The sequence below is a fragment of the Protopterus annectens genome, chromosome 2.part0, assembly GCF_019279795.1.
Source record: "Protopterus annectens isolate FY-2018-M chromosome 2.part0, PAN1.0, whole genome shotgun sequence".
Taxonomy (NCBI): Eukaryota; Metazoa; Chordata; order Ceratodontiformes; family Protopteridae; genus Protopterus; species Protopterus annectens.
Genome location: NC_056728.1, coordinates 230785067 through 230810362, shown reverse-complemented (window position 1 = coordinate 230810362; position 25296 = coordinate 230785067). Strand labels below are relative to the sequence as shown.

Sequence of the window (25296 nt, the reverse complement as noted above, 5' to 3'; positions counted from 1 at the left end):
CAGTCTTAGAATACAGAGGTAAGTGATAGTGTTTGGTGAAGGTGTGCACTGGACTCCAAGTTGCAGCTTCCAGAAAATCCTTGGTTGGCACTCCCCTGAGAAAGGCTGCTGATGTAGCTGTAGCCCTGGTGGAGTGGGACCTAATGTTAGCAGGTACCAGTTTCCCATGATGCATGTAGCAAAAACGTATGCAATGCCCTATCCATTTAGAAATGGTCTGTTTTGAAATAGCTTTTCCTTGTGATCCTGTAGCATAGGCTACAAAGAGCTGGTCAGTTTTTCTGAAAGCCTTAGTTTTATCCAAATAGTAACGTAATTGCCTGTGAATGTCCAAAGAGTGCAGGAGTCTTTCTTCTTTGTTCTGGGGATTTGGGAAAAAGGTGGGCAAATGAATGGTTTGGTTTAGGGCCACACTGGATACCACCTTTGGCATAAAGGAAGGGTTAGTTCATAGAGAGACTCTGTCTTGATGAAAAATGAGGAAAGGTTCCACTGCCATTAGTGCCTGTAGCTCTGAGACTCTTCTAGCTGAGGTTATTGCTAGTAGCAGGGCAGTTTTCCATGAAAGAAATTTTAAATCAGCTGAAAAAGTTGGTTCAAAGGGAGGCAGTGTAAGCTTTTCCAGAACAAAGTTGAGATCCCAAGTAGGTGTTGGTGCTCTCCTTGGCGGTCTTATCTTCTTAGCCCCTTTGAGGTACTGTCTTAGGAGTGGATGTGAGAATAAAGGAGGATCCATGTTGTAATGAGCTGAAATTGCTGAGGCATGGATCTTAATAGATGAAAAGGAAAGTCCTTTGTGCAACATCTCAGTTAAATATTGCAATGTTTGGATCAAGGGGATTTTGGCCTTTAGTCTGGTTCCAGGCGCAATATCTTTTCCATTTGTCTGAATAGGTTTTCCTGGTGCTGGGCCTCCTGGCCTCCAGAATGACATCCATAACAGCTTTGGATAGAGGTGTTGGCTGGTTGTTTAGGTAATTTGCCATGCAGCCAGGTTTAAAGTCTTGAGCTGGCTGTGTAGAATCTGGATTGTCTCGCTGGGTGAGCAGGTGAGGAATTTGTGACAAAATCCATGGTGGGCCGTGGGCCATGTTCCTTAAAATTGGATAACAATGCTGGCGTGGCCACTCTGGTGCAACGAGTATCATTTGTGGCCTATCTAATCTGACTTTCAGCAGTACCTGTGCTAGAAGAGGCAGTGGAGGGAAGGCATACACTGTTAATGTTTTCCAACTGAATGAGAGGGCGTCCACTTTCCAAGCTAGTGGATGGAATGTCCTTGGGCAAAATTTTTGAAGTTGGTAGTTGTGAGGGCTTGCAAACAGATCTATGTCTGGGCGTCCCCATTTTTGAGCTATCACTGCAAATACTTGTGGAACTAGTTTTCATTCGTGTGGATCCATGATGTTTCTGCTTAGGTCGTCTGCCAATGTGTTTTTCTTTCCTGGCGGGAATTGTGCTTGTAATTGAACCTGGTAAGACAGTGCAATGTTCCACAAGGTCATTGCTTGCCTGCATAAAGGGTAGGAATGTGTGTCCCCTTGCTTGTTTATGTAACACATTACTGTGGTATTGTCCGTCTATTATTTGTTGTCCTGGGTGTAAAAGGTCCTTGAAAGCTGTTAGGGCATTCTGTACTGCTAGCATTTCTTTTTGATTGATATGCAGATGCCTCTGATCTGTAGTCCATTTGCCCTAAATGCACTACCCTGCCATGTGTGCTCCCCAGGCATAGTCCGATGCATCTGTTGTCATAGTTTGCCTGGCTGTGGGTAAAGTGAAAGGCTGACCCTTGTTGAGGTGACATGCCTGTGCCCACCATAGAAACTCCTGTTGGAGGCAGGGAATGAGTGGTATCATTGTTTCCAAGCTGTGGCTGTGCTGAGTCCATACACTTTTCAGGTACCATTGTAATTTCCTCATATGCAGTTTTGCAAATGGTATTAGTAGTATGCAAGATGCCATGAATCCCAAGGCCTGCAGAATTTTTCTTGCAGGGAGATGGGTCTTTGTTGCCATTATTTTGAAATATTGAGTCAGCTGTTGTTGCTTGTCTGGCGTGAGATAAGCCATCTGGGCCATCATATTCAAGCTGGCACCCAGGAATATTATGTTTTGTGAGGGCACTAGTTTTGATTTCTTTTCGTTTACTGTGTACCCTAGGCAACCTAGAAGGTGTTTTACAAATGCCAGATGCTTTAAAAGAATGTCCTTGCTTTCTGCTTGAATAAGGCAGTCGTCCAGGTATGGGTATATTTGAATTCCTCTTTGTCTGCAGTATGCAATTACTGGTGCCAGGCATTTTGTGAAGACCCTGGGTGCAGTAGATAAGCCAAAGGGCAGTGCAGAGAATTGATAATGCGTTGAACCTGCAATGAAGCGGAGGTATCTTCTGCAATTTTGTCTGATAGGGACATGCAGGTATGCCTCCTTGAGGTCCAAAGTTACTAGCCAAGCATTCTTGCCCAGCATGGGAAGAAGCTGCTGTAGTGCTAGCATCTTGAATTTTGGTACTTGCAGGTAGGTGTTCAGAATTGAAAGATCCAGAATGGGTCTCCATGCTTTGTCCTTTCTTGGAACTAGGAAGAGTCTTGAGTAAAATCCATGTCCATGCTCCTGTGTAGGTACCTGTTGAATGGCTCTCATGTCCATGAGAGCTGTAATTTGTTTTTGTGCCTCTGCCCATTGATTTGGTGGCAGGTTTGGCATTCCCTTTATCCTTGGTAAGGTATGAAAGTGGAATCTGTATCCTTGAGAGACAATGTTTAGAACCCATTTGTTTTTTGTGATGATGTGCCAGCTGTCTGCAAAAAATGCTAATTTTCCTCCCAAGGGAGCTTCCAGGAGAGATTTGCTTGGTAGTTTGAGGATGGAGTCATTGTGTTTGTCTTCTGCTAGCTTGGGGCCTGTCTTCTCCTCCTTTCTGGGTAGCAGTACCCCATTGGCGAGGTTTGCAAGGGCCTTGTGCCTGACCTCTGCCCCTTGGGCGTCTGTATTTGCCCCTCTGTGATCTGTCAGAAGCTGGAAAAGACCAGTTTTTTGTTGGCCAATTTCTGCTGAAACGAAGGGGTTGTACCTGCAAAAAATCCTTGACCGTTTGCATAGACTTTGCCTTATCCTCCATTTTCTTTAAAACCTCTTCTGCTTTGACACCAAATAATACATCCTGCTGCAAAGGTGCATCCAATAATTTTGCTTTATCATGATCAGGAAGGGTTTGTTCTTTTAACAAAGCATGTCTACGTATGACAGAGCCAGTAATAGCTGCTCTACAGGAAGCTTCCAATGAATCAAATCCGCATTGTAAAGTATGTTTGCCCACCTGTTCAGCTGCATGCAACAGATCCTGCATTTCCTTGAATTCAGACTGTTCAGAAAGTGTGCTCATTTTTTGTTTTAACTGAGACATTAGGAACTGCTGATATTTCAACATGTGAAACTGAATTTAATGCTCTCATAGCCAGAGTTGCTGCGGTGTATATTTTCTTTCCCCATCAATCTAGGGCTCTGGAATCCCTTTCAGAGGGTACAGGATTTTTAGCCATAGAAGCTTTAGCTCCCTTAGGACCCTGGGAAATTGTTTCTGGGTCAGCTACAGGGCTTTTATAAAGGAATTTTTGCGAGTCAGGTACTCTGTAGTATCTGTCTGGTTTGGCTGGAGTAAGAGGTAGAGAGTCTGGATTTAAACTAGACTCCAAGTAAACATCATCCACAATATCTAAAACAGGAGGGATAGCAAGAGGTCTGTGCTGGGGTAGTAAAAGGAACTCTCTGAGCCTTTTCTTAGAATCAGAGCAGTCCTGGCCTTCCCAGTGGAAATGTTCCCTCATGGTATGTAAAGTTTCCCCACAGGAGTAGTCTTCAGGGGGAGATGCTGAGGGAATAGAGTCTTCAGCAGAGTCTTCATAAGGTAGAAAAGTGTAATCCTGTTCCTCAGAAGAATCTGAGGAAAGTGAAACCTGATCAGAGGAAGCATAATCCTCCTCTTGTCTTGGTCTTTTATCAGGAAGGGGATGGGAACCCCTGATTAGGGTAATCAAATCTTCAGCCATCTTAAGCATCTGTTTCTTAGGCATGGGGTCTTGAACTGTAGACTGATGTACAGTTTTCTTAGGTTTTAAAGGAGTTTTAAGCTTAGCATAAGATTTAATGGTGAGTGTAGTTGGTCTGAAGACACCTTCTGCAACCGAAGGTGTTTCCACTGCACCGGGGTCTACTTCTGCTCCGGTGTCGGAAGATGGCTGCGTCAGCCTAGTAGGCTCCGCTTGGGAATCCGCAGCTGTCTGGGGTTCCAGTTCTGCGGTCGTCAGAGGCTGCGTAGGCGCCTCACTGAAAACCGGAGAACCGGTGACAGGCCCAGCAGAGACCTCGGAGTCTGGCTTGTTCCTAGGCTGCCTTTCCTTATCCTTACTTTTTTTATGTATGGCAGTCGTCGGCTGCTCAGACGGCATGATATAATTAAATTTCCTATCAAAGTAATGCTGTGCGAAGTCAAAATGGCATTTGATAGTTCATTTATTAAACCTAGCACAAAACCGACAACCTGTGACATCGTGGTCTGGGCCTAGGCAAGGAATACAATAGGTCCTTATGAGGTATTTGCTTCCCACAAGAAATGCAATTGTTAACTTTTTCTGACATCGGACTGAGGCAAGAAAATGCTCCCAAATAGGGTACTTAGCTTTACTGAAGACTTCGGACTGAAATTCAAATCGAAAATCTCAGGTGTCGGCCGACCGGCACTTGCGAACTGCTTCTGCTTCGGGCACCGCACGGCAAGAAAGACTGAAAAAAATGGCGTTGGATGCCTCTAATATACCCCTGGCACACTGACGTCAGGGAAGAAGCGACAGCAACCGACGCCGGACCAAGACTTTGGAATTCAGGCCGACTGCGGGACCGCCTGACGGCAGGATAACCCAAGTGTGATGACTGCAGCAGGGTAACACAATGAACATCAAGCTGTTACTGAGTGTGCAGCCATCCCACATGCTTTCTGTAAGAATTTTGGAATCAGAGGTAATTGGAGACAAAGGAGACCTGAGGTCCAAAGATGGACTAGACTCAAGAGCAAAGACTATTCTTCTCATTTTGAAATATGCCTCTGCCTAAACACTATACAATATCTTTGGCCTTCTCATAACCTGCCCATTACAAGTCTACATAGATAAAATTTGTAACATGTTCCTTTCTTTAGAAATCATACCCTTTCCTCCACAGACTTATCAGCGTCTTCTGTTATTTTAAGATATTTCTTTGAGTCCATATCTATTATACATAATAGTTCATGTTTGAATTGACTAGTATAACAAGAATGTAGTACCCAAGCAGAAAATTATCTTAAACTAAGTTATGAAATAATGACAGTCTGGAATGATCCATAGTGATGACTTCTTAATATTAACTCTCTCCTGTACCTTTTATACACCATAGTACTATGCTATATGGTGGAAGTGAGGCACCTCAATACATGCTAAGAGGGTTCAGTCATGGCAGTACAAAAGGCACTGTAGACAGAATAAGCAACATCATTACCCCTGTGCAAGCATGCTGTTTTGTGATATTAACTGTATATTGCATCCGGCAAGGACAGAATTCTGTAGGTAAAAATCAGGCTGCCAATACAGAGTATGCGAAATGTTATATAACATACTAGGTCATCTGCAAACACACAGTGAGCCCCCTGTAGAGTACATACATTTCCACTGACAGCTAAGTTACTACAAATTTTGGCATTTGTTGCTCGTCATGCATCTTTACAAGAGTTAGAAATCCTAGTAGTGAAGTATTTTATTAGCTCTATTTAGAGAAAAAAATACTTTATGCCTTCTATATAATCTCTTACAAAAATCTTGCTGGCAATATATTAGATAATACATACGATTTTAATTATTTTTGGTGCTCACCAAAATTGATATCTAGAGTATATTACTGGTGCATTCTTGCTGTGCACCTCCGTTCTCTCTTGGATGCTGTTTCATGAAGACAAAGTGTTGAAAGTTAATCTCTGTACATTTGGTAGTTGTTTTATTACTTAAACAAGTGACATAGCACTATGTATCTAGACATTGCTCAAAGGAATTGCGAGAACTTGGGTTGCATTAATTTGTTAGAGTGCAGGGAGAGGTAAAATTAATAAAGTAAACACTTTCTAAATCTGGCTCTGGCAAGTATAACCTAACAGAGACATATATATGCACCTACATAGCCTTCTAAATGCATTTATGAACTTATTCATAACACAATAAAGGAGTCATTTCTTATTATTTAACTTTCATAGTTTTGTTCTCAAACTCTGAGATAATATTCATATAAGTATATAGTATGATGCTACTGAATAATGACTCTGGGGAAACAGCGTGAGATATAAAATATGTAACGCAGTATGTTTATATACACATCTTTCTGAATGTATATAGGAAAAGTAAGGCAAGTTGAAAAAGTTTAATATTGTTGAACTGTTTTATTTTTTATGAATCCATGTTATACAGAACTCTGTCAACATGAATCAGTATCAAGCTACAAATAGTTCCCTTCACTGACACTACTAAACATAGGTATCAACGCTTCTTACAAATTGTTCCCTTCACTGACACTACCAAACATAGGTTTCTACGCTTCTCATTCTTCATTTCTATGAACTTACTTTACTTATAATAACAAATTTTACAAATAACAATCTATGTTTTTTACACTTTAATTACCAACTTATTAATATAAGATTTATGGTTTGGGGAACCTGAGTCCAGATCTGTATTTATAGTTGTTTGGAAACACAGAAAAATAATTTTCGTGAGACATTAATAATATTCATGTATGTGCTGCTATTGTATTAGTTTTTCAATTCTCAATATCTATGCAATTGAATATCAAAAGATATTGTATAATTGAATAAAGAGTTATATTACTTAATACTTTCAAATAATATTAACTTAGTGGTAAGGTTTTCATCTGTGAAATATAGTTTAATAGCACTTGACGTAAGATCTACTCACTTCACTCATAATAGGAACTATTTATTTGTAATGAACTTCTCTCATTTAATTAATACTAATTATTTTTCCTTTCACTACTTTCAATTATATTACTAATGTGTTTGATTTAGGTTTTTCTTGTCTCCAGAATTTATAAATTGGAGCTCTTGTAACATCAACTTCTCTTTAATTTTTATCTAGATATGAAGGTTAATCTGGTTGAACTGTGTTGTTTTTCCACTCCAAGTTTGCTTGAGGGACTTTTAGAATCATTTACTTATTTGTATGCAATATTTCTCTTTACTCACCTTCCATTTCCTTCTTGGCCTCAATATTTGTTAAATTTGTATTTTTCTTCAGGAAACATAAACCTGACACTATCATTTCTGCAAGAATGTTACACAGATTTTGACTGATGCAAGTACCATTGTCTACTACAAATACATTATAAACTTAAACAAACAAGATGGATTTAACTCTACTCTCTCTAAACATTAATGGATTAAATAATCCAAGGAAAAGGTTCCATCTACTAAGGTATCTAAAACTAAATAAAGTGCAAGTGGTATTCCTTCAGCAAACTCACTTTAAAACTAATAAGTATATATGGAATCCAAATGAATATTTAAAACTATCTAATTCTTCCTATAATAAAAAAAACCAGGAGTCGTCTTAATACTATGGAAAAATGTTACTAACCCTCAAATAATCTATAATTATGAAGATAAAGATGGACTTTTAGCTATTGTAATATGAACATTTGGTAATAGAACCTGGACACTAGTAAACTTATATTGGATTCCTGGCACTGGATTGGGAACAATCAAAAAACGCATAGACCATATTAATAGAGTATCCAAATGTAATCTAATAGGAGGTGACTAACTGTATTTTGGACAACTCTGAGACTACTAACAGAAGACCTGTTCGATCTACCCCCATAGGGAAATCTCTTAAGAAATGGACTGAGAATTTAAACCTAATTGATACGTTTAGTTTCAGAAAGCACAACTATTATTTTCACATAGTGACCACAGATTTAATAGCCAAACTAGAATTGATAAAATCTTTGTAGCTCAAGATTTGAGAATGAAAATAAATAATGTTTCTGTAATTCTGTGTCCCCTTGTCTGATCACAGTTCACTTATTCTTAAACTTCAAATAGATTTTAAGAGATTAACTTTCACAAAAAGAATCCCAGCTTATATTACCAAATTGAAACAATTTAAACCATGGCTTGATTCAGAAATACAATTATTCTTAGATACTAATTATACAGAATATATAAATATAGTTATTCTATGGGATTCTCTAAAGGCATACTTGTATGGTAAAATTATAAAATGGTTTAATAATAAAACAAAAGAATGGGAATCTGAATTAACAAATATCCAAAAGCAAATTATAGAAACTAATTCCAATAAATCATTAGATTCAATTACTAAAAAAAAAAAAAAAAAATGGGGAACTAAATACAAAATACAATGAAATCTTAACTCACAAGACTAATATGGCTCTAGAAAAATTAAAACTAAATTAGTTTTCTGTGTCACCTAAGCACTTGCATAATCTAGTATTGAGAATAAAAAGACAATACTCTGAAAATATTATAAATATCATTCATGAAGGAAAAATAATAAAAAAGTATCTGATATAAGCAACATCTAAGATGCCTTTAAATTTCATTTTGCAGAACATTTTAGAAATATTGATTCACCTCACAATACCCCAGATTTTGATCTGGATTTATCCAAAATAAAAAAATTCCCCAAAAAACTATTCTTAGATATTTAAAAAAAATCTCTTCTAAAGCACTATCAGAAAAAAATAAAGAACGTAAAAACAATAAAGCTCCTGGTATTGACGGAATTATTACTGAAATATATAAATTACTTCCTACATCTGCAATCTCAATATTACATAGAGCTCTAAATGAAGTTCTTATGCAAAATACAATTCCACCTTCATGGAGATATTCACTCATTACCCGTATAAAAAAAAGAAAATAAAGATCCAAATCAATGCAATTCTTACAGGTCAATTTCAATACTTAATAATGATTATAAAATGTTCATGTCCATCCTAGTCAACAGAATCAAAAAATCTCTACTACATGTTATTAGTGATGATCAAACAGGCTTTATCTACAATAGGCACACCCATGATACATCCAGAGAATATTAACTATTATTGGTATTCTAAATAGAGACAATCAAGAAGCCCTTATAGTAGCTCTTGATATTGAAAAACCTTTTGACTCACTAAAATGAGATTATCTTTTTAAAGTCTTAGAAATTTATAATTTTCCTATACAATTCATATCATTAATCAAAAACATTTAAAAAAATAATCTTGCCTATATAAAATTGGGTCCATTTACTTCAGAAGCCATTGTGATTACTAAGGGTACAAAGCAAGGATGCCCTATGTCCCCAATCTTATTTGCACTTGCAATAGAATATTTTTAGTCAGTAATTCATCACAATCCTACAATCAAAGGCATTGACATTTATGGTCAATTTAATTCTAAAATAATGCTATTCGCTGACGATATTCTCCTCACTCTAATAAACTCAGATGAATCTTTACGAAAACTAGACTTACAAATTGATACCTTTTATCATATTTCAGATCTTCGTGTAAGCAAAACAAAATCTAATTTCATGTTATTAAATAAAAAAAAAGATGATACCCACCTAAATATAAACCATATAATTGAAAAACAGGTCTCCTCTATAAATTATTTAGGGATAATACTATGTGAAAATATGGATTTAACATTAAAAATAAACTATAACAATACTATAAAAAACTTAAACACACATTGAAAAATGGAACAAATTATTTTTAAAATTTGAAGATAGACTACAGCTAATTAAGATGGTTCTTCTCCCAAAAATAAACTATGCTGTGCAAGCTATTCTTATGATTCCCAACAAAATTTTTCTAAAATAAATACAACTCTCATAAATTTTCTTTGGTTTCGAAAAAGAAATAGAATAGCCTTTTCAAATCACATAAGACCTTGGGAGTTGGGCAGTATTAATTTCCCAGACATAGATTCTTACATTAAAGCTTCCATTATCAAAACATTTATAAGATGGATTGCTCCAAAATTTACATCAGCATGGAAGTCTTTTCAGTCCACTGTCTTCTTAAATGAGAATACATTAACTAAATATTTACCATTAAATGAACAAAGTAATACACTTTGGCATATCCTAATTGTCAACATACAATATAATTCTTCTAAACCTACTAATTTAAAAAATATAAATTATATTTACAATATACTTAGAAGTTTTATCATTAATAATACTGATATAAAATTGCTAGAGTTATTATTCCACTTTTTAAACAAAATTCATATAAATACACTTAACACTTGGAGAATCTAAAAACTTTACATGCTGGTTCTACTATATAAAAAATGTGTTGGTTTTGGACATACACCAGTTAAAAAGTTTTTATGATTTATCAAGTTCTGATTGGCTAGTTCTTAGCAGCTTGCAACCCTATGCCCAAGATCTATGCAGAATAATTAACAACTCCTCCTTTACATCTATTCCTAAACTCATATTTTTTATGCATGAAGTTTTATATAATGGATATGATTGGACAAACTTAACATCAATTGTACAGAATTATAATTAACTATAAGGCCATCCCTAATCAAAATTATTGGAATTTTATCAACAGAGAACATTCATTATACTTATCTGTTGAAAATAAAACAAATCTCTTGTATTCTATTAAATTAACCTCTAATTTACAAACCTGGAAAATTTTCACTTGGAAAATTCTGCATAGAGCTTTTTACACTCCTAATAAAATTGTCAAATTTAACTCTTCCAAAGAAGTAATATGTTGGAGATGTTCTTTGAACTGTAAAGCTGATTGGTCACACACATCTTTTTTGATTGTATTTATATTAAGAACTTTTGGGAAGAAATCAGTACATTTCTTCAAGCCATTTACACAGATTCATTTAGTTTATTTAAGTCATTAATTCTGTTGAATGTAAATGAAAATATTGTAATGAATAAAAAAGATCTTTATCTTCTTTTGACCATGCTAGTGTTGCCAGGAAATGCATCACTAGGAAGTGGAAATCCTCCTCTATACCAACTATAGAAGACTTTTTATCTCTTCTGAAAGAAACTGTGCTGCTGGAAATAAAAACTAAGGAGTCAAGAATATATCCAAAGAACTGGTCTAATAACCCTTGGGTGAAAGTAATTTCTCTCACTGAGACTCTTAATTCAAATGTATCTCTATCTGTGGAATGATGAAACTACAAGGCCTTTTCTAACATTGTGTAACTATTTCTCACAACAGTCTGTTTCCTTACTGTAGGCCAACTGTATATATTGTAAGTAGTTTAGTATAAATTTATTCACTGGATTTATAAGTTCTATATAAATATTGTTGGAAATTAATAAAATTATTTGAATAAAAAAATACATAGTATGTATTCTCCCTTATTTGAAAAATTAGGGAAGAAGGCAGGCAAATGAATTGTTTGACTTGCATTCCATTCAGAAGGTACTTTTGATAAGGATGGACTGGTTCGTAAGGTAACTCTGTCTTTTTGAAAAACAATATAAGTGGATTAAAAAAAGAGAAGCTAAAAAGTCCACTACCAAAGAAACAGGAGCAGTAAAAGGGTCAATTTCCTTTTTAAGGGACCAAATTGAGAATCTTTTTCAGTTGGGAAGATAAAAGTGTATGATGAACCAGAGAGGAAAGCTTGCACTGTCTGGCTATTAACAGAATTGGAAAAATCATGCAGTTAATCAGAGGCCTGGAATATTGGGATGTTTCATACCAGAGGGTTGCAAGAGAAGGTCTGGACAGGGGTTCAGTATCCATGGAGGATAATGAAGATGAGACCAAAGTAACCACACCTGGTGAGGCCAAAAGAGGTCAAGGAGGATAACAGAGCTCTTCAACTGACTATTTTTCTGTAAGAATTTTGGAATCAGAGATACAAGGGGTTAGGTGTACAGGAGTGGGCTAAATGTGGACTAGAGCATCTCTTGGTGACTCCCCTGAGGGTGGATCAGGGCAAAACACCTTCTGCACTTCTTGCGGGAAGATGCAGAGAGGTCACAGTAAGGCTACTCCCAATGACGGAAAATATTCTCCACCACTGATTGACAGAGACCACTACTGAGGCATCAGAATGGACCTGCTGAGTTTATCCACTAGTATGTTGGATTTCCCCAGAAAGAGCATTACACTAGAAAGCGCTTGGAGGAGATTGCCCACTGTCACACTCTCATAGCTTCTCAACAGAGGGGATAAGATCAGGTTCCCCCTTATTTGTTGATGTACCAGACTGCAGACATGTTGCCGGTTTAAATTGCAATAGTCCCTAGAGGGAAAACATTTTGAAATGCCTGCCATGCTAACAAGACTGCTCTCATCTGTACGACAATGATGTGTGAATTGGTCTCTTGAAGGGCCCACATGCCTTGGATCATCCTTCACAAGAAATGCCCCCTCCCACCCCAGTTGGGAGGAGTCAATGGTCACCATGGCTACAGGAGGAGACAGAGTGAAAGAGCAGCCCAGGTAAAATTTGTCCGACTGGATCCACCAAAGAAGATGGTTTCTGCATACCTGAGTGAGTTTGACTGGGAAGGATAGAGGATGTTGCAGAATAGACCACTGAACAGCTAGAGTCCACTGGAGAACACATACATAGAAATGTGCTTAGGGAATTAAGACTATAGCTGCTGCCATCGAACCTATAGCCTGAAGGATAAGTCTGGCTGGGGGAACTGAATGAACAAGGATTTGCTGAACCTACAAATCGACTGTATCTATATGATGAGCAGGCAGAGAAACACTCTGATTTATTGTGTTTAACTGGGCACCAATGAACGCCAGGCTCTTTACTGGTTGTAGTTTGGATTCGGAGATGCTGACTGCAATGCCTAGTGTTTGACAAAGCTGGAGACATTGGTCACTGCATTGTTCTAGGAAATGCCTGGCTGGGATGCTGAGGAGCCAGTCACCTAAATATGGAAACACTCGGAATCCTAGCAGTCTCAGGTGAGCTGCTATCACTGCCATACACTTGGTAAACACCCTGGGGGGCTATGGTGAGACCAAAGGGTACGGTTCTGAACTGATAGTGGCTGGCTCCTAACCAAAAGTGCACGTATTTCCAGAAGCATCTGTTCATTCCGACGTGACAGTACACATCCTGAAGATCAAATGAGCACATCCAATCATCCTTGTGTAAAAAGGGCAGAATGGACTGAACCGTGACCATTTGGAACTTTGATTTCTTCACAAACTGGTTCAGGTTGCTTTGATCCAAAAATCGGTCTCAGGTTGTCTGTCTTCTTTGGCACTAAAAAGAACCTTGAGTAAGTTCTGAATTCTCTTTGGTCTGGCAGGACTTCCTGGATAACTCTTTTGTCCAGCAGCTTCTGAAACTCTACAGCTGCAGCTTCTCCCTGACTTGGTGGAACATCGGGAAACTTTCTTTTGGTTGGAGGAATCTGGAAAATGGTATGAAATAACTTCTCAATATTATTTTTAGCACCCAAGAATATCTATTATAGAAGCCCAGGCATCTGTTTTCAAGGACCCTCCAGAGGTTAGCAATCAGGCAACCCTTCAGGAGCAGAGTGTCTACCTGGAAATGAATCTCAGAAACCATGGATTTGCAGGCCTCCTCTGTTGAGAGGACAGCATCTCCCATTTGAACCCCCCCCTTTGCCTTCAAAGAGTTGTCCCCGTGTGAATCCTGGAACGATCCCTGGGACTTATGGTACCACATTTTCTTGCCGCCTCTTGGATTTTGGGAAAGGATCGTTCGGAAGTAGAAAAGTGAATCCCTACAGCAGACAGGGTTTTTCCTTCCTGTTCTCTGTGAGAGTGATTCTTTAACAGAAGGACCAAACAAAGATGTTCCATCTAAACAAGCACCGATAAAAGAAGACTTGAAATGCTCCACAAAGTTGCATAAATGCATCCAGGTGTCTCTCCATATAACAATGGCTTATCTACCAGCCTGTGAGGTACCCTCTACAGCATGGGATATCAACGCCATGGATGCAATGGAAGTGGATAGAGTGGTCAATTGAGAGGATGTTCTTTTACAGTCCTCCACAGACATGGACTCAGAGGGATTTCAAGAGCTCCTTGGTCAAATCCCTCTGCAGCCTTGTAAAGTGCACCAAATTTTCAAGGACTTCAAGGCAAAGGTTGCTGAAGCAAATATGCGCTTCTCAAATCTGTCCAATGCCCTTGACTCTCTATTAGGGGGGATAGACAGAGGATGATTGCTCAGCTAGCTCCTTTTTTGTGGCTGCCATCACAACCACAGCACCAACAGGTACACCTTTGCTTCAAATGGGGTCTGTCTTTTGGTGGTGAAATTCTTGTCTGGAGTACAGGGAATTGGTTAGACACAATCCTGTTCCTTCCATGCCCAGTGAGTGTCTAGGTCTATAAGCTCATCAGGCAGGAGAGTCACCCAAGATGGGCCAGAAGCAAAAGCTTTGAAAAATACTGACTGCCCCAGGGAAGCAGGATCTGAGGAACAACCACCTTTCCATTTAAAAATCTCCAAAAAGTCTCTGAACGAGACATGATCAGGTGGTGATCTTGGAGACCCTTCCCCTTCATCAAAGTCAGTATCCCCTGTGAGAGATTACAAAGGGCATCCTTTTACATGTTTCTCTTACAAGGAACCTCTTCAGAGGGATGCTCTGGGCAGATGTCCGAAGAGAGGGGAAGTTCTTCTAAGGGAACTGTCTGGACAATAGTTGGCACTGGCTGTCCCTGTGGAATAGGTCTGATAGGATCAGAGTTCGAACTTCATCACGGCATTTAATTAAAAAGTTAAAACCAAGGACTGAGCACTTTTGTCTTATATGCTAATAAGTGTATAAGACAAAAGTGTGATGGTCTGCTGTAACTAGGAACTACATATACAAAAAATACAACCAATCAGAAGCAAAACAAGTTAATAAAATCAGTGATGTCACTCAACAAAAAATCCATAAATTAAAATAAAAAACACAGTCTACGTACATGTCTTCACCAGCAAGTAAATGTCAATTACCAGTTACATGCAAATCAATACCAACAGTTTGTAAAACCGTGTGTAAATAGAGACTGGTAACAATGATTCACATATTCAAATTGTAGCTGCTTTTTCCTGATGGGATCAGAGCTCAGACCCACTGGAGGAATAGATTTAGGATCCAAAGAAGAAAGAGAAATCAGGTCTCTTGGATGAGAGAAAACTCTCTCCACTACCTCGAAGGCAGATGGACTGGAAGAAGCCATGGCCAGTCTCACTGGAGCTGAAACTTCCAAAGCAGACAAGCCCCGACTCTGTCTTGATCCGTGATGAGGAGACAGCAGGACCCGCGCTATCTATTGCAGAGACTCCAAGAGGCAAGGATGGCGCTGACAACACTGGATTAGATCCTGGTTCCCTGGATCTGACACCGATGCTTCGGCTGCAAGACTCATCCCTATATGAGGAATAGGAGCATAATCAGTCAGGGAAACTCTTCGGCTACAACACCGATTCTCTCTGGACTCTTGGATCCAAGGGATCTGAAACCATAGGACAGACAGGAAAAGAAGATATTACTATATGGGAAGTGGAAGGGAGGCTCACGGATCCAATGGGAGATGGAGCTGGATTACCCCCTATCTGAATCTGAGTTCTGAGAAACTTCCTCATCATCCTATCCACTTCAGCCTCAGGCAGACTTCTGGAGGACCTGACAAAGTAGTGGACTGTGGCCTACACAGTGTTTCCTCGGAAAGTTTTACAGAAAGGGGGAATGGCGCCAAGGAAACACTGGATCAATAAGGAACTCAGGTAAACAAGTTCCGAGAGTCTTTGAAATACCGGAGGTCAAATCCAAGGTTTTTGGACCTGAGGGCTGTATCGGAGATTTACTTGACATAATTAACGGATCAAAGGACTTAGGATCTGAAGTTTCCTTTTTGGATTCAACGAAGTAGGATCCGAAGATCTTTGAATTTTCTGAGGAGGCTCTGGAGTCACAGAAGTAAAAGGAGTCTTCAAAGACCTAGGAGGGAACCTCTTACTAGGCTCTGATGGACCTCTGGAATGTTTGCCAGGGGCTGAGCCCCACAGGAGGAAGAAGAAGAAGGGGGTAGTAATCTCTTGAGGACCAACTTGCTCCTTGCATCCACAAATGTCTTTGAATTAAAAGCAGCACAAATAGCACAATTAGTACCAAGGTGTGCTGCTCTTAGACAATAAACGCACTCTCTGAGGGTATTAGAATTTGGAAATCTATGCCCATAGAAAGTGCATTTTTTAAATCTTGTTGGCTTCTCAACCATAATTTTGGAAAAAAAAAAAGAAAAAGATAAAAAGGAAAGATTTAAAAAAAAGAGAGACAGAGGCAGAGAGAAGAAAGAAAGAACTAACTGGTAGAAACTCCGAAAAGCTTGATAGATAAAAAGAGGGAGAATTTAGAAAAAGATGAAAGGATAAGGTTTCCTGGGAAAAAAAACTACTCACAAATGCAAAATGATTGAAAAAAAAGGCTTTTGAGAGAGGATATGCGTTCGTGTGAGATGGCGACAGATGAGATCTGAGGTACTGTAGGTTGACTAGGACATTATGGGTAGAGGGAGGGGCCCAACAGCTGGATCCATAAGCTGGTGGAATGTAATCCAGATGAATCCGAGGTCAGACCTATAACTCATATGATGAGGAAGAATGAAAAGGACATCAGATGTTGTGGTTTCATAACTTATAAGAGGGGCATGATAAGAAAGGGAAGTTATGGGAGTTAAATCCAAATCATTCACTGCTCATTTTCATTTTATATCCCTTCACTTTTTTTTTTTTTACTAGCCAAATGGAAACAGAAGGCTAGGTGAGACAGTATCTTTCCAAAACCTAGCAATTCTGCACTCTCCACATAAGGGATCATTCATCACAGGTCAGAACAGATGCATTCACACTATCCACACATGCATAGAATTATGCTATTGCATTTGTATGTTCACTCAGAAGTTCAGGTACTGACTACAACAGAAAGAAAGACAAAGTGAAACACTTTATAGTGTATGACAAACAAATAAACTTAAATAACTAATTTACCTTGACTAATGGTAATGGAAGTCCTACAGATTGAGAACAGTCCATGTATTTTTTAAGGTCCTGATTCAGGAATTCAAATACTAGATAAAGCTTCTTTTCGCCATAGATAACATCTAGGAGTCTAGAGTTAAAAACAAAGTTATGAAGTGCTTAATATTGAAAAAGTGAAACAAACAGTCCACCTTTTAAGGTAAGAAGATACCAGACCTGCTGGGTAAATCTCTTATGCAGACTGGCAGTGATTCACAAATCGACAAGAAGATAATCAGGCAAAACAAGACCCTCTTTACATGAAATAAAGTAAGCATAACTGTATACCATGCATAACTTGTGTAATGCAAACAACTGCAGAAATTAATAAAACAACATATCTTATATTTTCAGTTTTGTTGGTCTCCACACAGTTGACAATCAGCTCCAAGAGGCCTCTATTTCATCTATTAAACCTTACAAATCGCTCACAGACTTTCTCACACACAGTCAGGGCCAATGAGGAGAAGATCAAGACATCCTGGAGCAGCATCATACTGCTGCCAAGAGAAGTTTTTAATATGCACCTACATTCCTGCCCCCTAAACACACCTGTCCCATATTAGAGAAGGACATGCAATGGACACTGCCAGGATATCATCCCTGCCTCTGCAGTGATTCAGTCACAACCTCCCTAAGGATAATCACCCCCCCACCTATACATCCTTGGTCTCTACCAAGGGTCAACTGTGAGGTGTGGCTAAATGGTCAAGTGCATGTCTCACTCCCCAGGACAAGCATGCTCATCCTTCCCACCTGCATCATCAAGCACCCAAGCTGCTAATCAAACTTGTGACACTTGTTATAACTGAGGCTCTCCTCTCAAGCCACAGATGAAGGCTAGACATCTTCTGCTTTAAATTGTCCTTAATGTAGCAAAACTGTAGAAGTTCTAAATCTAATGCAAATGCAGATTATATCATTATATAAAGCATCTCGAATTATGTCACAAAAATTATACCAATGTGCGATCTGTTAATAAAAGTATGCAGATATGTGGTCCTGTTAACATTCTAATAGAATCTAAGAGAAAAGAACTACTCACCCTTAAGAAGTCTTAATTTACTGTTGTCTACCTAAAAAGATTGTTCCAATAAACTTTAACTGCAAAACTTAATTTCTATCATTTTGATATTTGGATGTCCTTCCATTTTCTGACATATAACTCCTCTACTCAAGAGAAATTTGAGAACAGTGCTTTAAAGTGTGCCTTTCCTTTTCCAAAGTCAATAAGGAAAATATTTTTTGCTACAAAAAAAAAAAAAAAAAAAAAATGTCTTTTCTCAGAGTAATGGTGACCTCAGAGGCGATTACAAGTAGGAGGGGTGAGGGGCATTTGGGAGGAAACCATGTACACCACATAAAAGATTGGTCCCAAACAAACATCAGTTGTAATATTCTAATCACAATGTACAAACTGCGGTGGTGGTGCTGTGGTAGCATTGTCGCCTCACAGTAAGACGTTGTCCTGTTCGATTCTCAGCTACAGCATCTTCTGTGTGGAGACATGCGTGAATGGGCGTACCTTCGTTGAAAGTTGTGTGTCAGGGCCGGCAACTCGGCACGTAAAAATCTACTGCCAATCATTAGCGGACCGGAGTTCCGCTGTGGCGACCCCTAACCAGGAAAAGCCGAAAGACACAACAACAATGTACAAACTGTCCCTTGTTGAAAGACTCCATTACATTTACTGTCATTATAATTTTATTCTCTTTAGCTAGGAGCAGAAAAAATGTTAGAAGAAAATATATATGCACATATACACGTGTACTATATATACATGTATGTCTATATATACAGATATAGATACACACACACATGTATATATACAAAAAAAAAATATATATATATATATATATATATATATATATATATATATATATATATATATATACACACACACACACACACACACATACATATATACACACACACACACACACATATATATATATATATATATATATATATATATATATATATATGTGTGTGTGTGTGTGTGTGTACATATATATATATGTATAGCAATGTAGGCGGATCTTCCAGAGACTTATGAACTTTAGGTACACCCTTGAAAATGGGGGTTACTACTCCTTCTATTTTGAGGAAATTATATAATTCCTCACTGATGGCTTTATTCTGTAGTAGTTGTTTCAAACAAGCATACACCTTATCAACAAGTAGCTTTTATTATATAGATATTATATAATTTCCTCAAAATAGAAGGAGTAGTAATTAGAAGTTATGTACTCACCATAACGTTCCATCTGAGTAGGTGACTTCATTCGGATGCAACCTGTGGGTATCGGATCCGACCTCGGATCCGAGCCGGCAATTCAAAAGCTTAGGCTCCGAGCTCCTAGCTCCTCCCTCTTACCCATAACCCCTTGCCAAGCCCTGACTGACCTCAGATTGAGTTTGTCTCAAAATACTGACTACAGTACACGAAAAACAGCATAAATACTCGCTCTATAAAGGCCAGGGGGATGGAGGGGGGGATGGTTGCATCCGAATGAAGTCACCTACTCAGATGGAACGTTATGGTGAGTACATAACTTCTAAATCTGAAGTAGGAAGACTTCATTCGTCTGCAACCTGTGGGACAGAGTACCCAGCTACCTGAATCTTGGGCGGCCGTCATGGAAGGATGTTTCGGAGCACCGCTGAGCCAAAGGATGCTCTTCCTCTAGAAACAACATCCACCTTATAATGAGAAATAAAGGTATGAGGCGAGGCCCAAGTAGCTGCCGCGCAGATATCATCCAATGATACACGGGACTTAAAGGCGGCTGATGTGGAAACTGCCCTAGTAGAATGAGCCGTAACCCTTTGAGGAGCAGGTCTACCTGAAGTGTCATATGCCTGCAGAATACAATTAGCAATCCACTTAGATAGTGTGACTTTAGATACTGCTTTACCCAGAGCAAATTTAGCAAAGGAAACAAACAGCTGATCTGATTTCCTGTGACCAGCTGTTCTGTGAATATAAAAACGTAATTGTCTATGAACATCCAAGGAATGCAATTTGTATTCTCCTTTGTTTGAGTACTTGGGAAAAAACACAGGTAAATTGATTGATTGGTTAATATTAGATTCAGAAGAGACCTTCGGAAGAAAAGATGGATTGGTCCTGAGGCACACCCTATCAGGGAAGAAAGAAAGGTAAGGCGGCTTGACGCATAGAGCCTGAAGCTCAGACACTCTTCTGGCTGAAGTGATAGCTACCAAGAAGGCAGTTTTCCAGGAAAGGTACTTTAGATCTGTAGAAGCTGCAGGCTCGAAAGGAGGAGCAGTAAGAGCTTGCAGAACTAAAGACAAGTCCCAAGGTGGTACAACCTCCTTGACTGGAGGCCTCAACAAAAAAATCCCTTTGAGAAAGGTTTTGCATAATTTCGCCGTCATGAGGGGAGCTGTCTCATGACCAATGTGATAATGCGAGATAGCTGCCAATTGTACCTTAATCGTGGAAGAACTTGCCCCTTGATGAAAGAGGTCTGTTAAAAAATCCAGCACCGCTGACATAGGTGCCGAGAAAGGATCCAAAGTTCTCTGTACCGCCCAAATAGAGAATCTCTTCCATTTACTCCGATAAACCTGCCTGGTGGAAGGTTTATGAGCTGCCACTAAGATGGCCTTGACCGGTGATGAGATACCGGAGTCCTAATCAAGGATGGAACTGGAGCAGCCAAGCTGTCAACTTCAGGGTGCAGATTGGGAACCGAAATTCCCAGAGGGTGGGAGATGAGATCCGGAATTGGATCCAGAATCCAGGGTGGATTGATTTTGTGAGACCATACGAAGGGGAACCAGGGTTGACGAGGCCAGAACGGGGCAATGAGAATCATTCTGCTCCCCAAACTGTTGGCTTTCTGCAGAAGCCTCTGTATCAGAGGAAGTGGAGGGTAGGCATAAAGGAGACCGGGAGGCCAAGCATGCACCAGAGCATCTCTCGAATTCCCTGGTGGGGAAGCAGAGCGAAGAAATTGTCGCATTTGGCGTTTGAGGGAGAGGCAAAAAGATCGCAACAGGGTTGCCCCCAAACGGCAAAAATCTTCTTCGCTACCTGAGGATTGAGAGACCACTCGTGAGGAGAAAGAATGGTGCGACTGAGCTTGTCCGCAAGGATGTTGGACTTTCCCGGAATGTGCGTTGCTACCAGAAAGCGTTTGGTGGAAATTGCCCATTCCCAGACTCTCATGGCCTCTCGACAAAGGGGGTAAGACCTGGTTCCTCCCTGTTTGTTGATATACCAGACTACCGACATGTTGTCTGTCTGAATCGCAATAGTCCCTGAAGGAAGAACATGGTGAAGTGCTTGCAACGCTAGGAGCACCGCCCTCATTTCCAGGACATTTATATGCAATGACGTCTCTGTGGGATTTCACGTGCCTTGGACAATCTTTCCCGCAGAATGCCCCCCCCACCCGAGGCAAGAAGCGTCCATGGTCACTGTGGCTCGGGGAAATGCAGCACAAAAAGGTCTCCCTGCCAGGGGCTCCGGAGAAAGAAGCCACCAAAGAAGGGAGTCTCTGCACGCCTTGCTGACCGCAATCGGAGCGTTGAGAGAGGAACAAAGAGGGGACCACTGAACCTGAAGGGTCCATTGAAGAACCCGCATGCGTAAGCGAGCATGAATGAGAAGCGGAATAGCTGCCGCCATAGAACCTAGGGCCCTCAGGACCGAAGCTGCAGTTGGAGATGGTTGCAGGACCACTGCTACATGACACTTCAGGTTGGCAATTCTGTCTGGAGTGAGGAAGGCTCGCATTGATCTGGTGTTTAGTCTTCCTCCTATGAAATCTATAGCTTGTGTGGGGTGCAGTAAAGATTTCTTCCAGTTGATCGTGATGCCCAGCCTTGGGGCTAGTTGAAGAAAGTAGTCCCTGGCTGAGCACAGAAGATGCCTTGATGATGCCATCAGGAGCCAGTCGTCCAGGTACGGAAAGACCTGTAATCCCTGGAGCCTCAGGTGGGCCGCTACCACCGCTAGAACCTTGGTGAACACCCTGGGGGCTGAGGTGAGACCAAAGGGGAGGACCCTGAACTGATAATGACTGGTTCCCAGCCGGAAGCGAAGAAACCTCCTGGATCGTCTGCCCATGCGAATGTGGTAGTACGCGTCCTTGAGGTCGATGGAGCACATCCAGTCGTTCTCCCTCAAGAGGGGGAGTATAGATTGAAGGGTGACCATCCGGAACTTTTGCTTGGTTACTGACAGGTTCAGCAGGGAAAGATCTAAGATCGGTCTTAAGTCCCCCGTTTTCTTTGGCACTAAAAAGAACCTGGAGTAAAACCCTGACCCGGTTTGATCTGGGGGGACGCACTGGATAGCTCTTTTTTTTTAGCAGCTGTCCAATTTCGATAGCTGCTGCTTCCCTCTGGTCGGGTGGAACATCTGGGAGGCTGCGAGATCTGGGGACCTTGTACAGGGGAATTGTATAACCTCTGGATATCACACGAAGCACCCAACGGTCTGTTGTGATGGACTCCCAAGAAGTCAGGTGCCTCAAAAAACGCCCCCCGACTGCCTCCAGAGACGGACAGCCGGGCAACCCTTCAGGGCTGCTGCGTGGGCCTATCAGAGAAAGGTTCTCTGGACCCAAAGTTGCTAGGAGCCCCCCTGCCTCTAGGACGGCGACCTCCCCGTCCTCCTCTGCCACGGAAGGACTGGTTATCCGGAGCAGGTTGGGACTGCTGCGATTTCCGGAACCACATCTTCTTCTTTCCCTTTTGGTTCTTCGAGAAGGACCTCTGGGGAGCTGAGAAGCGGACTCCGACGGCAGACAGCGTCTTCCCGTCCTTCTCGCTCTGGACTAATGTCTCGCGAACAGTCTTGCCAAACAAGGCAGAACCATCGAAGGGGGCATTCGCGAAGGTCGCCTTGAAGGGCTCTGCAAAATCACAGTGGCGGAGCCAGGCCTGTCGCCTCATGACTAGGCCTGCTCCGCTGGCTCTAGCGGCTCCCTCAGTAGCGTGAGAAAGCAGCCGCATAGATGTATTCGAAACTGATCTGAGAGTGGCCATTCGAGTGGAGTATACCTGTTTATCCTCACTCGACATGGACTCTGGGGGAGATGCAGCGTATTCTTTAATCAGATTCCGCTGCATCCTGATGACGTGTGCCATGTAGTTCAGCGCTCTCAAAGAGAAGGTTGCTGAACTGAAAACTCGCTTCCCAATGCGATCCATCGAGCGGGACTCCTTGCCCGGAGGATGCATAGAGGGACTCTCCTGGGCCAATTCCCTCTTCGTGGCTGCAGCCATCATCATGGCATCTACTGGGGGGCCCTTGCTCCAGTGAGTGCGGTCCGCCGGAGGGGAAAGGATGCGGTCAGGACGCTTGGGTACAGGCTCAACGGTGTCCGGATCCTTCCACGCTCTGATGGATATAAGATCCACCAGAGGGTCAGCAGGAGGGGACACCCAAGAGGTAGATGGGCCCGCCTCGAATGCCTCCAAGAACACAGACTCGTCTGAGGAAGCCTTGGGGGCAGACCACCCCCCCCCGATCCTTAACATCTCCATAATGTCTCCAAATGAGACGTCGTCAGGGGGTGACCTTGGGGAGCCTTCCCCTTCATCCAAATCTGTGTCTTCGGTAATGGACTCGGGGGAGTCCATGTGCCTCCTTTTGCACTTGCGCTTCCGAGGTACTTCATCGGGGGGGCTGTCCGAGGAGTACTCTTCCGCAGGTGGATGTTCCAAGGGAACTACTTGGGACATTGAGGCGGGCTGTCCCTGGGACCGGCTGGTGGGGGCCTGGCCCAAATGCAAGGGAGTGCGGGATGGAGCCGTGGCAGGGACCGGGGGTCCGGACGTCCTCAACAGTGCCCTTTCCACTACGTCGAATGCCGAGGGGGAGCCAGCTTCTCTAAACCCCGAGAGCCGACCCCCACTCGGATCCGACGCACGGATCGGAGTCGGAGCCGAAACCGTCGGATCCAAGAGACCGGTGTGCTCCGACCTGGACGGAGCCGAAGACACACCAGCTCCCTCGGATCCGAGGCTCGGTCCTCGGCTCCGAGAGGTCGGGTCCGAAGTACCCGAAGCACTCAAGGGATGGGACGGATCCGAGGTGCGCCGACCTATCGGATCCGACCCACCCCCGGATCCAACTCTGCCCGGCGCCGACAGCTCCGAACCCGTGGTATGGGTCGGAGAAGGAGCCAAAGGGGCGAAAAAAGGGGTCGAAGCCTCCCGGATGGGGGCTAGAGCACTCCCATTTGCATTTGGGCCTGGATGAATTTCCTCATCATCCGGTCCATATCAGCTTCACTCATGGAAAAAGTTGACCTGGTGGAGGCCACCGAAGCGGACCTAGAGAGCCGCCTCGGAGACCTCGTAGAAGGGCTAGCCTCCTCCTCCTCGGGTCCAGGAGAGAACCGAGGGGAGTGGAGCCGAGGAGGAGGAAAGCTAGAAGGCACAGGGGAGGCCCGCTTAGATGGAGGAGCCGAACTGGAAGTTTCGGCTCTCCGTTTGTGGTGCCTCTCCTTCTTCTCTCTCTCCCTAGAGGACTCTTTCTCCTCCGGCAACTTAGAGGGAGGTTGAGTCCCAGCCGGAGGGGGAGAGCCCACAGCAACAGGTTGCTGAGTAGAAGGGGCAGAAGCCGGCGGTATCTGGAGGTAGAAGTCCCGCCAGCACCAGCTTCACCTCCGCTCCCTCAAAGCCCGGGGTTGAACCCTGCACAAATGGTACAACCAGATGACAGGTGTTCAACCCCAAGCATGACGAGTGTGGCCATCCGCTGGGGACAGCTTATGGCCACACTCGGTACATTTAGAGAAAACAGCCTTATGGGCTTCAGACATTATAAACCCTGAAGGCCTAAAACAACACACACACACAAACTACGCAAAAACCCGTGAAAATTAAATAAAAAAGAGAGAGGAAAGCCTAACACAATCAACACTAATAATATAAGTAGCAAAAAGAGAATTTTTAAACTTTTTTTCTGTCAGACAACTTATCTGTCACCAAAAAACGCCAGGAGCTCAAGAATCCGTCGCAACTTGAAAGCGGCAAACGAAATCTGAGGTCAGTCAGGGCTTGGCAAGGGGTTATGGGTAAGAGGGAGGAGCTAGGAGCTCGGAGCCTAAGCTTTTGAATTGCCGGCTCGGATCCGAGGTCGGATCCGATACCCACAGGTTGCAGACGAATTAAGTCTTCCT

General features: G+C 41.8%; 1 protein-coding gene across 1 annotated transcript in view; it reads right to left on the bottom strand.

The window, feature by feature from the left end:
* LOC122793033 (cyclin-dependent kinase 2-like) overlaps window positions 1-25296 on the bottom strand; it is a 956998-nt gene that overhangs the window by 663417 nt on the left and 268285 nt on the right. Inside the window, exon 3 of the mRNA XM_044060688.1 lies at window positions 17099-17219. Within this exon, the coding sequence (XP_043916623.1) occupies window positions 17099-17219 (121 nt within the window). The remainder of the gene's footprint in view (window positions 1-17098; window positions 17220-25296) is intronic.